Source organism: Ooceraea biroi, chromosome 2 (assembly GCF_003672135.1).
Source record: "Ooceraea biroi isolate clonal line C1 chromosome 2, Obir_v5.4, whole genome shotgun sequence".
NCBI lineage: Eukaryota > Metazoa > Arthropoda > Insecta > Hymenoptera > Formicidae > Ooceraea > Ooceraea biroi.
The window spans coordinates 8,190,476-8,202,654 of record NC_039507.1 but is presented as its reverse complement, the minus strand read 5'-3'; the positions used below and the strand labels follow the sequence as shown (position 1 = coordinate 8,202,654).

Genomic DNA, 12,179 nt, shown 5'->3' with positions numbered 1-12,179 from the left:
GTGGACGACTCAGGTAGAGGAGAGGGTCCGATTTACGGGCGCGATATCGCAGGTGCGGCAGGAGCTTCTCTCGTGCTTCTTCGCGGTGGATATTAATACAGGTAGACTGACGAAGCGCTCGGGGTTGCGCTACCGGCTGTCGTAAAGTCGTTTCCGCCTCCTCGCGCGCCACGCTGGTGGGCCCGAGAGACAACGAAGAGAGAAAAGGAACCTTTTTACGACCGGTGTTGCGCGTCGAGGAACCAAGTTTGCGGAGGACCAAACGGCAGCGGCCGCTTTTGAAAAGCCGTATGGAAGAATGGACGTCTAATGGCGGCGATGTACCGCAGTAATTTTATGACTTTTGTCGGCTGACTCGATGATTCGTGTCTGCCGAGGGAGCGCATCCCGCGATTCACTGCGTTTACGCAAGATCGATGAAGTCCGACCTCGAGATTCAACCTTTTTCACGACGTATTAAACTGATTTCTTAATAATATTGTATAATTCAACAAAACTCAAATATCGGGCAGATATCTATTTTGAAGTTATAAGAATTAAGCAGAACACGAATGAAGCAAGATACGTAATCTAATTTCCATTAAAAATCTCGTATTTTTATCTTTAAGGACGACGGTCGCTTTCGTGAATTTTACGGCAAAGTTTCGCAAAAACCATGGTGATTTTCACTCCCGAGTAACATGCACGGTCCCGGAACCGCTCACGGTAGTGCGAGCTTGAAAATCGGGCGTTTTGAGACACGTTAATTCACACATTATAGCGGCTTGTTTGCGTCGGCCGAATGGTCGCTGAAAGGGGGACACCGAATGGAAGTCCCCGATCAACTAGGAACCGCGCCGTGTCGGGTTACATCGCGGTGCTAATCATCATTGGTAACCGAAAAATAACGCTCTGCTCTAAAAGCTATTTGCTCTACGCATTACCCGCGAATAAAGCCGTGTAGTCTCGGCTGGCCGCAGAGTTTCCAGCTCGGGCTGGACGTGTTCACCTTAAAGCCGCATTCTCGCGCGCGCACATACATGCACGCACCGTGCACACTCACGGGAAGAGAGAATGCCAATTTTTTTCTGCCCCCGTGAGTGACGTTACACGCCGGTAACGCTCGGTAATTGGCACCATACGAGCGTTATGTGGACGTGCATACGCTCGTACACGATCCAGCTATATGTTGCTAGCTTACGAAATCTTGCTACATGCCTTGTCGTCTTTTGGCCGGAAGCTTCATTTAAGGGTATCTGATGCATATGCCACTGCTGTCGTTTCAGTTGGCATTTCTATTTTTAGAATTTTATATTTTTTCTATAGTATAATATATTTAGACTTAACAATTTTATAATAAAAATAATATTCCGCTGAATTTCAAATTCTGTGAGCACGAATGAACCATTAATGCCGATATTTGCGCGCAAAACATTTATTTACATTGTCCAGCAGGTTTGAAAAATTTAACTACAATCAAGTTCTCTATTGTAGCTTGTATTCATTGTTACCGATGTAAAGTTGCTATTCGTGTCTGTGCAAAAAGTTTGGTCTTCTCGCGTGTGCAAGCTGTCATCCCGCATTTATCCACATATCAAGTGTCTATCAAGTCTCTTAGATTCGTTTCGACGGGGATATTTTTGTAATCCTGTATAGGAACATGTTAACACATATGCGATACAACGAAGAAGAGTTTTATTTCATGTTTTTCATTCTCTTCACGATGGTTGCTGATTATATTTAAATACTTAATATAGCTTGCCTAATATAAATTTAGCGAAAAAGTTCGATGCACAAGTTAGTGAATAAAATTCGCAAGTCCATTTTTATGGTTGATAATTCATGTCAGTATTTACATATTATATATATATATAGGCGACACATGAGACATTTCGTAAAAACGTTACACAATATAATAGAAATAGCATCTCATTTTAAATATACTTCATCAATTAATTGCTGAGGATTATAAATACAAGTCAAGTGTATAAATAAAAAAATATTCCGCCGGAACAGAATTTCTTTTTATTATTGATTTCTATATTATCTGCATCTGGCAAATCTATTATTTCTCACAGTCTATGAACGCAGCGATTTGTTGCACAAGCAAGAGTTTTTTCGTTAATTAAAAAGAGAATGACCGTTCAGAGTCCCGACTTGCAATTTTACGCCACGAAAATATCCCGAGTCTCAATACATGTGAGGGAGTATAGCCACGTATTAGAAACGCACATCTCGTCTCGTCTTCATCCTATCACGTCTCGCACATTACATTCAACAGCTCTACGTTACTCAAAATCACAATGATTACGGTTTGAATCGCTTCAGCATTTTTAGACCTTAATATTGGAATTCAATATTGCTATTCTGGATTATCGGAAAGCAACAGAAAGGCAGTTTATTACTTCTCGCGAGTAGGTATATACGTCTCTGAATGAAACGAAGATCTCATCTGGTCCTCGCGGTGCAGAATACAGCGACTGCAGCCGAGGCCGTGCTCGATAGCGATTTCGTGAAAGATGGAATTTCACACGCGATTTATCCCCTTGAAGCACCTCCGGAGGGTACAAGGTCCCCGGGTGAAGAAGTGAAGCGTAACCCAACGAAAGACAGGTTGCATCGAGATGTTATGGCAAACACACAGCGAAAGATCTCGCACCTAGGTGCGAGATCGGGCTCGGGGTTTGCCTGCGTAAACAGACGGCAGGACGGAGCTTATGTTTCTGTCTCAAATTCCTTACGTGCAGGCGCATAACCCCTTCGGACCTTAATGCACCGTAACGTTTAACGACTTCGTCAAAGAGACTTCCACGGCGCGCTGTTTGCGCGTCGCGTCTTTTAGAGGACCACGGTCCAAAAGTTTGGCAAGGCGATTATCGGCAAACATATAAGCGGCCGGATTGACGCGCGAGCGCTAAGACCTCTCCTGGGTGTGCCTATTCGCGTTCGCACACGCATACATGCACCTATGTACGTACCCAGGCATGCACACGCACGTTCACCAGCTCGGCAACAACTCGTGCTACTTGGATAAGCAACGAGAGAAGAATGCAAACGTTACGTTCACTTGAACCGGCTGGAGCAACGAGACGTACGAAATCGCGAGATCTTCGTGATCTGAGCACTCTCTGTACTCGAGGATTTTTGAAAAGACTTGGTACACGATACCGAAGATGGGTAACATTGATAATAATAAATCTAATGACGCCTTTTACTCAATCTTAGATCGCATTGATCTTCGACAACATCAACCTCTTTTGTTGCAACAAGGAGTTTCGGATAACATTTTGTCTGTCAAGTACTCGAACTCCTCGCTGCGATACGCTTGCTCTTGTTAGCTCATCACGAATTTATCACGACTCACCGATAGAATTGAGTCCGTAACTGGTGTGGTAAACGGATTGCGACGGGGTGTTGATCGGCAGTCCCGAGTTGCCGAGGCTCAGGCTGGAGCCCAGGCTTCCCGTGCTTTGCTGGCCCAGTTGTCCGAAACTGCCCATCGCCATGCCGCCCTGCAACTGTCCGAGACCTGCGAGACAATTTGTGAGCACGGGTGAATACATAAAGGATCAGTCCATGTGCGCGTGTGGTTACAAGATGTGGGGATTTGCGAAGAAATGGGAGAGATCGGTCAAAGTTATCGGTGTCATCGTCGTCGCCGTCATCGTCGAGATTGTCGACGAGCATGAACAACCGTGGGACCGATAATGCGCGTAAGTAATTTTAGCTGTCTCGACCAGTGGACGGGCGAAATTAAATTAGGAGGCGAGCATCGTTGCGACTTCGTCTACGAGAATTGGTGTTTCCTTCTCATGTTGCTTCTTCTGCCCGCTGGCGCGCGTACAACATGCTAATGACATCGTATATTAAACGACACGACGAACTTATACGGACGCGATTTAATACGTTTCGATTGAACCGCGCGGACAAGAGCATCTACGATGGTAGGTCTCTCTTTTCTCGTGCTCGTTGCATTTACGCTTCGAAGTGACAGCGACGTGATCCCACTGTCTTTTAAATTTGAATTGATCTTGTAAGATCATTTCACCGATGTGCATGTGGAATAGAAACGTGGTGCAAATTAAATAGGTTGTGCATTTAAACAGATATTTGAAAAATTTAATGTAATTAAGATATTTTAGATTAGATTTAGAACAAACGTATGTAAGAAAATGATAAACTTTGAGCGTGTCACGAGCAACATGACGCGCAAAATTGATAGCTCTGTCTCGGAAATAGCCATCGGGAAAAAGACGAAGGTTTCTTGAGGAGACTTCAGGAAACACTCGTGTGAATCTCGCATTTAAATTTATACGGTGACAGATATCGAGTCGTGATAAGTAATAATGCACGCGATCGAAAGAGCGTTTCCTGTCCTGGACTAACGTAAGCACACTCGGACGGCTATTCTTTTTTTCTGTGGCCTCGCGCATCTCTCATGCGGTTAGTAATAAAAGCTATTAATGTCTGACCTGTCCCCATTCCCCATCTATCCGCAGGGGTATGGAACATTCCGGCGCCGCACAAATCCGAGCTCATCGCTCCGAAGGGAGGCAAACCGTGCGACGGTAGCAGCGCTCCCGTGGACCGGAACACGTTCGTTGTCTTCTTGCGCTTCTTCCACTTTGCCCGTCGGTTTTGAAACCATACCTGCAGCGTGCGAAGAGAAGGACATCAGCGATCGTCGTTGTGTATGCACAAGTCCAAAAAAAGAAGTCAAACTTCAAGAATTTTTAAAACTTTTACATAAATCAGTATCACATGTTTTCTTGTTTTACATTTATAAATAATGTAACCTTTTCAAAATTTGTCATCTTACAGGACACTTTTACTGGTCGATCGATTTTAACGCTTTCAAAACCCAACAACTTGTCTCGTTAAAAACTAACGAGTCCCATATTTGGCGTTGGTCAATAAGCACGAGGAAGACTCGGTCAGCGAATGGAGCAGGTTATTCGTCGAATAGAGGAATGCTGTTTCAGCCTCGGACGGGATACCGTACGTCCGACGGTAACAATCTCCCCGTCCCTCGCCTCCACCGCGATAACGTTTTTTGTTCTTTCCTCAATAGAACGCGACCAAATCCAACCATTGCGACGGTAAGATGTCCCTCGGTGTTGCGACAATATCTTCGACCCCACCGCGGGTAGCTATTAGCCGACGTTATGAGCTGTTGATTCTGGCCACGTAGTGGCCCCCTAAGCTGCCGGGGTCCCGGGACTTGATTTATTGATATCGCATGCAAAGCCCGCCTCTGTGTTCTCCGATATACCCTCGCCCTATCTCGCAACCACTACCATCACCACCGCCGCCACCACCACCATCATCGCCACCACCACCATCACCACCGGCACCGCCGCTACCACCCTGCACGTCCCGTCCCCCTTCACAGACTATAGTCCCTTTTCTCGCACGGTAGCGCGCTATAGCCATCTCATATGTGCCCATAAATTAGTACTTTAGTATTAGAGCGCGGGATGCGCGCTTGCGCCACTGTACACACAGTGCACACACGTGCGCAGATCCACGCGTACGTATAGACGACCAAACACACACGCACACACGCGCGCGGCAACGGGACACGCACGGAGGAGGCCGCCACGGCGGCGAAACCCCCGTGAGGGGCGGCGGTTCGAGGGGTAGGAGAACACCCTACGCTAACATACGGGGATTATACGAATCTAATTGGATATATGGGATTTACGCGGTCCAGTGTATACACCTCAGGTATTGCCACGGGGCAATCGTTGCACTCTTATGCCGAAGACACCGTGTTAAACGTCACGTGCGAGATTTCGGGGAGCTTCTGATAGTACGATTCCCAAACTGAAAGTCGATATTTCTTTTTTCTTACCTGCTTTAGTTTGGGAACATCGAGCAAGACTTAATATTATCGACCGTACAGCAGGGTTTATTAATTATTTACGACTCGTGAATTTTATTTCTCCAATTTTTGTCAACCGTAGTTACGTGAGACAATAATACGACTTTGTGATATTACGCTTAAGCTACCGCGTGAAATTTACAGCACTTGCAATATTAAAATAGCTCGATGTAAGATCCTCCTGCATTGTTAATCCGTTCTCATGTATAATCTTATCTTTGATGCTATTAATTCTTCATTGAACGCGAGCGACAATGTCATTTTTGGCTAAGTTAACGTTTATCGTCCCGTGATATTTGTCGGAGGCTCGTAACAGCTGGCGGGTCTCTCGACTCTCAAGGATGGACGCTCGTGACGAGAGAATGGCATTAGAGCTGGGTGGTGTTAAGTGCATTGGGACCGAATCAGCGTCTATATATCAGTCAGTGGCGTAGAATCAGACACTGCTCTCCTCTGTCTCCATAAAATTTCTCCATATCCTTGTAAAAGCACATATATCTTGTACAATCCAGTACACGTAAATTTAGATTTCTTTTCGCGCACGTCGTATTTGTATTTGCTAATTCAGATATAATAATTGTCAATAAAAAGTTTGCGATAATCTTATTAAATGTTTAAAACACCAATAACTTTTATGTGTTTGCAGAGCTTTAGACAGTTTTTAGATGTATGGATAATGTATATTAATGCATTCTTAATTACATACTCAAACGCAGAATTATCGAATTTCGCTGTCGCTGGTGGTCAATTACTGAATATCTCTTTGTGTGTAGAATAGCTAGAATTCAAATAGCATTTACCTTTGCTAATCACTACTGTATATTAGCATTACTGCTTTCTAGGTTTTGAATGTTTTAGAGCATCTTTTTTCATCATCTTCAGTATCAGCATCTTAGCTTGTCTATTATTACATTCCTTTTGATAGTTATGTGTGTAAAGTATTTATATATCTAAATTTATAAACACATTTTTGAAAACTTTGCTAATGTTTATGTAAATACGAAAAATTAGAACGATTAAACGTTACATTATTTATTTTAAATAATATATATATAATTTATAATTATCTCAAATTAAATTAACATATATTATTATATCATTCTTCTTGCGAAAAGGTTTTTAATCAGCTTGTATTAAATACTGATATTTTTTCGAATAACGATTGTCTACAGTTACACAAATTATAAAAATATTAAGAAGACATTTTCAGGTTTGAGACAATAGACAAATTAGACAGTTTTGAGCGTACTTTGAAGCTTCATATCTTGCAAATTTTTATCACAGAGAACTAGTTTTCTCTTTTATCGAGGTGTCTGTAATTTTATTTAAAGGCACATTCATGACGCGTGATAAGAACAAATTTCCACCGTAAGTCACCCTTTTCTTTCGAGCTCGCGTCGTCTTCACCCTGCCGGCAAATTGTCTCTTGGTCGTGGGCGTGTCGATTTCACGGTAGAACTACGATGGTACCGCGGCTAAAAGCCCGTGGATAATTCGCCGTTACATGCCGATAGTCGAGAAGCGGAAAAAATATGACAGAAAAAGAGAGAAAGAGAGAGAGGAAGAGAGAGACTACCTGCTCGTAGGTATATATATCGCGCATTATCACGTACACTCATTCTCCCCTCCCGCCCATCCCGCGCACAAGTGCATCGAGCCTATATACGTACGGCAGAACTTCCGTTAATTAACGAGGCCGAATGCTAATGACTTTTGTTACGAAATAACGACACGCGGACGACTACTTTCGACATACGTACCCAATACCGAAAGTTATAAATCGAACGATCGATGAATCTTAAATCGTGAGAATCAAAGATTTATATCAAGAAGCCATTTGGAAAGGAGAATATCGTATATAGAAGTATATTGTAGAAAAACAATGTTCAAAATTTGAACTCGAGACTCTAATATCAAGCTTTGTCTGATTTAGCTGAAGAATTTGTGGCAAAATTAATGGAAAATTAACGTTTATCTAATATTCTTAAATAAACTGCATGCACTTAATTAGCATGAAATGATGCTGCGAATCAATGATTCCGTAGATAGATTACAGCGACTTCGATGACATGTGTGCGAAAACATATTGAGGCAGGTATAAACGGCTCTGTTTCGCATAATTTTAGATAATAGGACACCAACGATGTTTAATGTAGTGACGAAGCGTCAATTTCAGCCTGAAATATAGATGGAATTTCTATAATCTCACCCTAATCAACCTAATACCTATGTTTTAAAGTACATGTGTGACACACACACAGTTTCCCTTTGAAAACAATCGATAACGATGCAAAACCAATTTTTAGATTTATGAGAATATTTTGAGAACGTTGAATGTAGTGACTACTAATTTTCAGCAATAAACAAAATATACAGATTTTATTAGTAGTTTTATTACAATGTAACAACCCTGGTAGAAATTTCGTGCATTGTTTTAGCAGTTATTGAACAGTTTTGTTACATTCTGCCCAGTAATTGACGAGTAAAACTGTTGGGATCCCGATCGAGATGTAACGTTTTTCCTACAGTTACTGGCCACAAAAGATGCACAAAATCTGAACTCATTTACTGAACAAAAACTAGACATTTCGTCGGTATGACAGATATTCTAACCTGAAGAGTCGCCAACTTTAACAATAAAAAAATAATTACCATAATGCTCTATTTAGGTTTTGTCCATTTCCTACACAGTATTGATACAATTTATGAGAATACAGTAATACTAGACGGTAACTGCTTGGGTGTCTAGAAAAACTGCACAGATTTCTACCAGGGAAAAGTCCAAAAATATATTTTCGTTTAAAAAATGGCTTTGCTTATTTCTGTTAACAATCAACCATGCGTAATTTACAAATAGCAATAATTATTTTAGCATTGTCAAGAAAAACTTATGTTGATTATGCATCCTGTCTCACGTGATCGGTATAAGTATGAGTAATGCAGTCGTTATTTTTGTTTCGCAGATTACATGCTCGGAAATATTGGGATGTCGATCCAGCACACGATATGAAACGGTGAAATTAGCATGGGTCATTCAATAAATAATTATTGTCTTACATGGAATGGAATCGATAGGTCTATGTCCGATAGCTTTGTATCGTTAGCAATTACACTCCAATCGTTACATCGAACTTCTTATGCCGTACCAATTAAGATAATATAAACATACGATGAGTTCGATTTATTTAGTAATATCATTAATCGATCGTTAAACTTAAATTATCAATAGTAGAACTGCAAGCACTATTTTTACTTGACTTTAAATTGAATGTATATCGAAAGTAAAAAATATACTATTTACTTTACAATAACATAAATATGTTATATAATGTATTATACAGGGTGTCCCGGGTTTTAACCGACAAACTGCGGGAGCATATTCTACTAGTGGAAATAAGAAAAAATTCTTATATCGAGTTTGCTTAGAAATGCTTTATTACAAAGTTATAAACCAATATTGAAAAGAAATATCAGATAAGTAACAACGGATTTTTTCACAAAAATAAAAATTATCTACGCAATGATTTAGTGACGCATTTCAAAATGTTGTCCTTGCACATCGATACAAGCTAGACACCGACGTAGTACAGAATTTGTTACGGTACAACATTCCTGAAAATTTTGTTGCACCTCAGTAACTGAATTAGTAATTCGTTGCTTTAAATCTATCTGGTACTCTCCTGTTAGGAAATCTACGTTGATACTCTCGTACGGCAGCTCGTGCATTTCCGTCGCAGAATCCGTACACGAAATGAGTATCAGTGTATTCCTCATTTGAAAACACTTTTGGCATTCTGATAGTAATTGCTAGTTGACACGACGATTGAAATCTAACGGCTACTGTTGCGAAAGTAACAATCATACTGAATCGTTTCAACATAGTGAACATGAATACATGTGAATACACGTAACATAAACATCTTCGACCTTCCAAATTCTACACTATGTTCCGTTGTTACTTATCTGATATTTCTTTTCAATATTGGTTTATAACTTTGTAATAAAGCATTTCTAAGCAAACTCGATATAAGAATTTTTTCTTATTTCCACTAGTAGAATATGCTCCCGCAGTTTGTCGGTTAAAACCCGGGACACCCTGTATATATAATATATTAGTAATGTATGCATGTCTATACATATTTGCCTATGTATACATAAAAGTAACACGTAAGCCGTTAAAAATGTAAGTAACTATTGTTACTTTATTACATGTACATACGCGCGGAACAAGCGATGTTAAAATAAATACACGACACGAAATAAATGATACTTTAGTTCCAACCGTGTTCCTCCGTACATGTATCGCTGTAATAAACAATGTCATTCTCAGCGACAAATTTATCGAAGCTTCGATCACGGTAATATTGACGCGAGCGTCGATACCACAACATTTCGCATTCTAGGCAGCAGCTGTTAATGCGCTAATAACAACGTTCGATGGATGATAGCTGCAGTATCGGTGTTTTATTGTTGGCGAACAGGCTCCGAAAGGGTGGCCGCGGTGAGGGACAACTGGCGCGAATCGTGGAACACGCCTTTCGATGACTAAGATGCCTCGATCAAACGCCTTTTCGTAAGATACGAGCGAGCGGGTGCGGGCCGAACCGGCGCGGCGGATCAATTAGGAACATTGCTTTTTAAAAATTGATCAATCACTGCTTCGTCGGCGCGGGGGCGCGTGCGCCGTGGCAGCTGTTCCCAGGAAACACCTGGGATCAGGATGAGGGTGGATACGGACGTTGCTGGTTTCATATAATCGACATCGACTCTTCTGGCGATCCGGGTGTGCGAGAGACGCGTCATTTCAGACGACGTCTCTCGTTTCGAGTTCTTCAAATCCCTTGAAATATAATTGTTCGTGGAGTGAAAACTGACCATGTAACTGATTACCGAATATTTACTCGTTAGACACAAAGTCTGTCTTTTCATCCATTTTTATCGATTTTGAAGATAAAAACAGCAAAAGGAGAAGATTGTACATACGAGGAAAAATCATTTTTTTTAAATATAGTTACTGGTTGTACAATTAATCAGGTATATAATTTATTATGTTAATAGTGATATTAAATAAAAATTCTACTATGTATTATTCTAATAAAATATTACAAGACCTATTTATTACGAATACCTCGATGAAATATACGTAGCTATATCTGTGGAACGTGAGATGTTTATTTATATTTAGTGCGCGTTCGACACTTTTCCTGCTGCCATAAAAATCGCCATAAATTTATCGGCTGGCATTTTTATTCGCGAAAGGCTTACGCGAGATTTGCATGACGGATTATTTACAGATTCATAATTCGCTATTCATTAATTTCGGATTCAAGTAATTCCGTTCATTAAATGAGTTATTTTTCATCGCTGGATGTATTTGTAACGCGACGGCGCGTTAACGTGCGCGCAATCGATATTTCAATAACGATAACGCATCATTAAATCACATGTATCTATTTCCAATAACACTACAGAACGTGGAGTGAGAAAAGAAACTGTGATTTTTATTTGCTACGCACTGGCCATTTATCGCCTCTCTTCGTCCATGAGCTTTTCAATTTTGATTATAAAAAAATCGTAACTTCATACATTAATTTATATCTTAAATTAATAGCCTGATTTTTATCTCGAATATTTTCGAGGCACGTTGTTCAGATTGTTATACAAATAATTAATCCTTGAGAAACATCGTTGGCACACAATTTGCAATAACTTTATTAGATTTTTGATGAATTCCTACCTGATCGCGTGTAAGTATGACAATTAACTGTTAGATAGAATATTGCAAAGTATACGCACACTTTTGCTGACATTTATGATCTTATCAGACCAAGCTGCGACACTTCTCAAAAGTACTTTTGCAACGACAAAGGATCATAGAGAAAGATAAGACTCGTGACTTTTTCCGGAGAAGTGAGACCTTTTCTATTTCTTTTCGTCGATCGCGAATGGCTTAGTTTAACTCCGGAGGAGCCCTCGAGCCCTCAAGGGGAGGTCGAAGGTGGCAAGAAGCGAGCATTGGCCAGGCGGGGGTGGCTTGAGGTTAGGGTGAGGTTTAGAGGGTGAGGAAGGGGTGGCGAGACCTCGTAAAGGGGGTTTCAGCGGGCGCTGATATAAATTGAGCTTGCCATCAAGGCAAGCGGCGGGATCTGCCCGAGGTACCAAGATATATAGGAGTAGCTTTCAGCACGCCATTGAAGAATAGTCCGACTCACTTCGCGGAAAAACGCCTCGAATCGCCACGAAACGAGATAACGTTTCTCTTTCGTGATTCCGCACGGGATGGGAAAGACTTTCCGCGATGAAATCTTGATTCACT

General features: G+C 41.1%; 1 protein-coding gene across 1 annotated transcript in view; it reads right to left on the bottom strand.

Annotated features, from left to right (window-relative positions):
- Positions 1–12,179, bottom strand: part of LOC105276821 (homeobox protein orthopedia) — a 35,245-nt gene that overhangs the window by 5,142 nt on the left and 17,924 nt on the right. Inside the window, exons 4-5 of the mRNA XM_011334748.2 lie at positions 4,452–4,629; positions 3,344–3,508 (exon numbers count right to left, since the gene is read on the bottom strand). Coding sequence (XP_011333050.1) covers positions 3,344–3,508; positions 4,452–4,629 — 343 coding nt within the window. The remainder of the gene's footprint in view (positions 1–3,343; positions 3,509–4,451; positions 4,630–12,179) is intronic.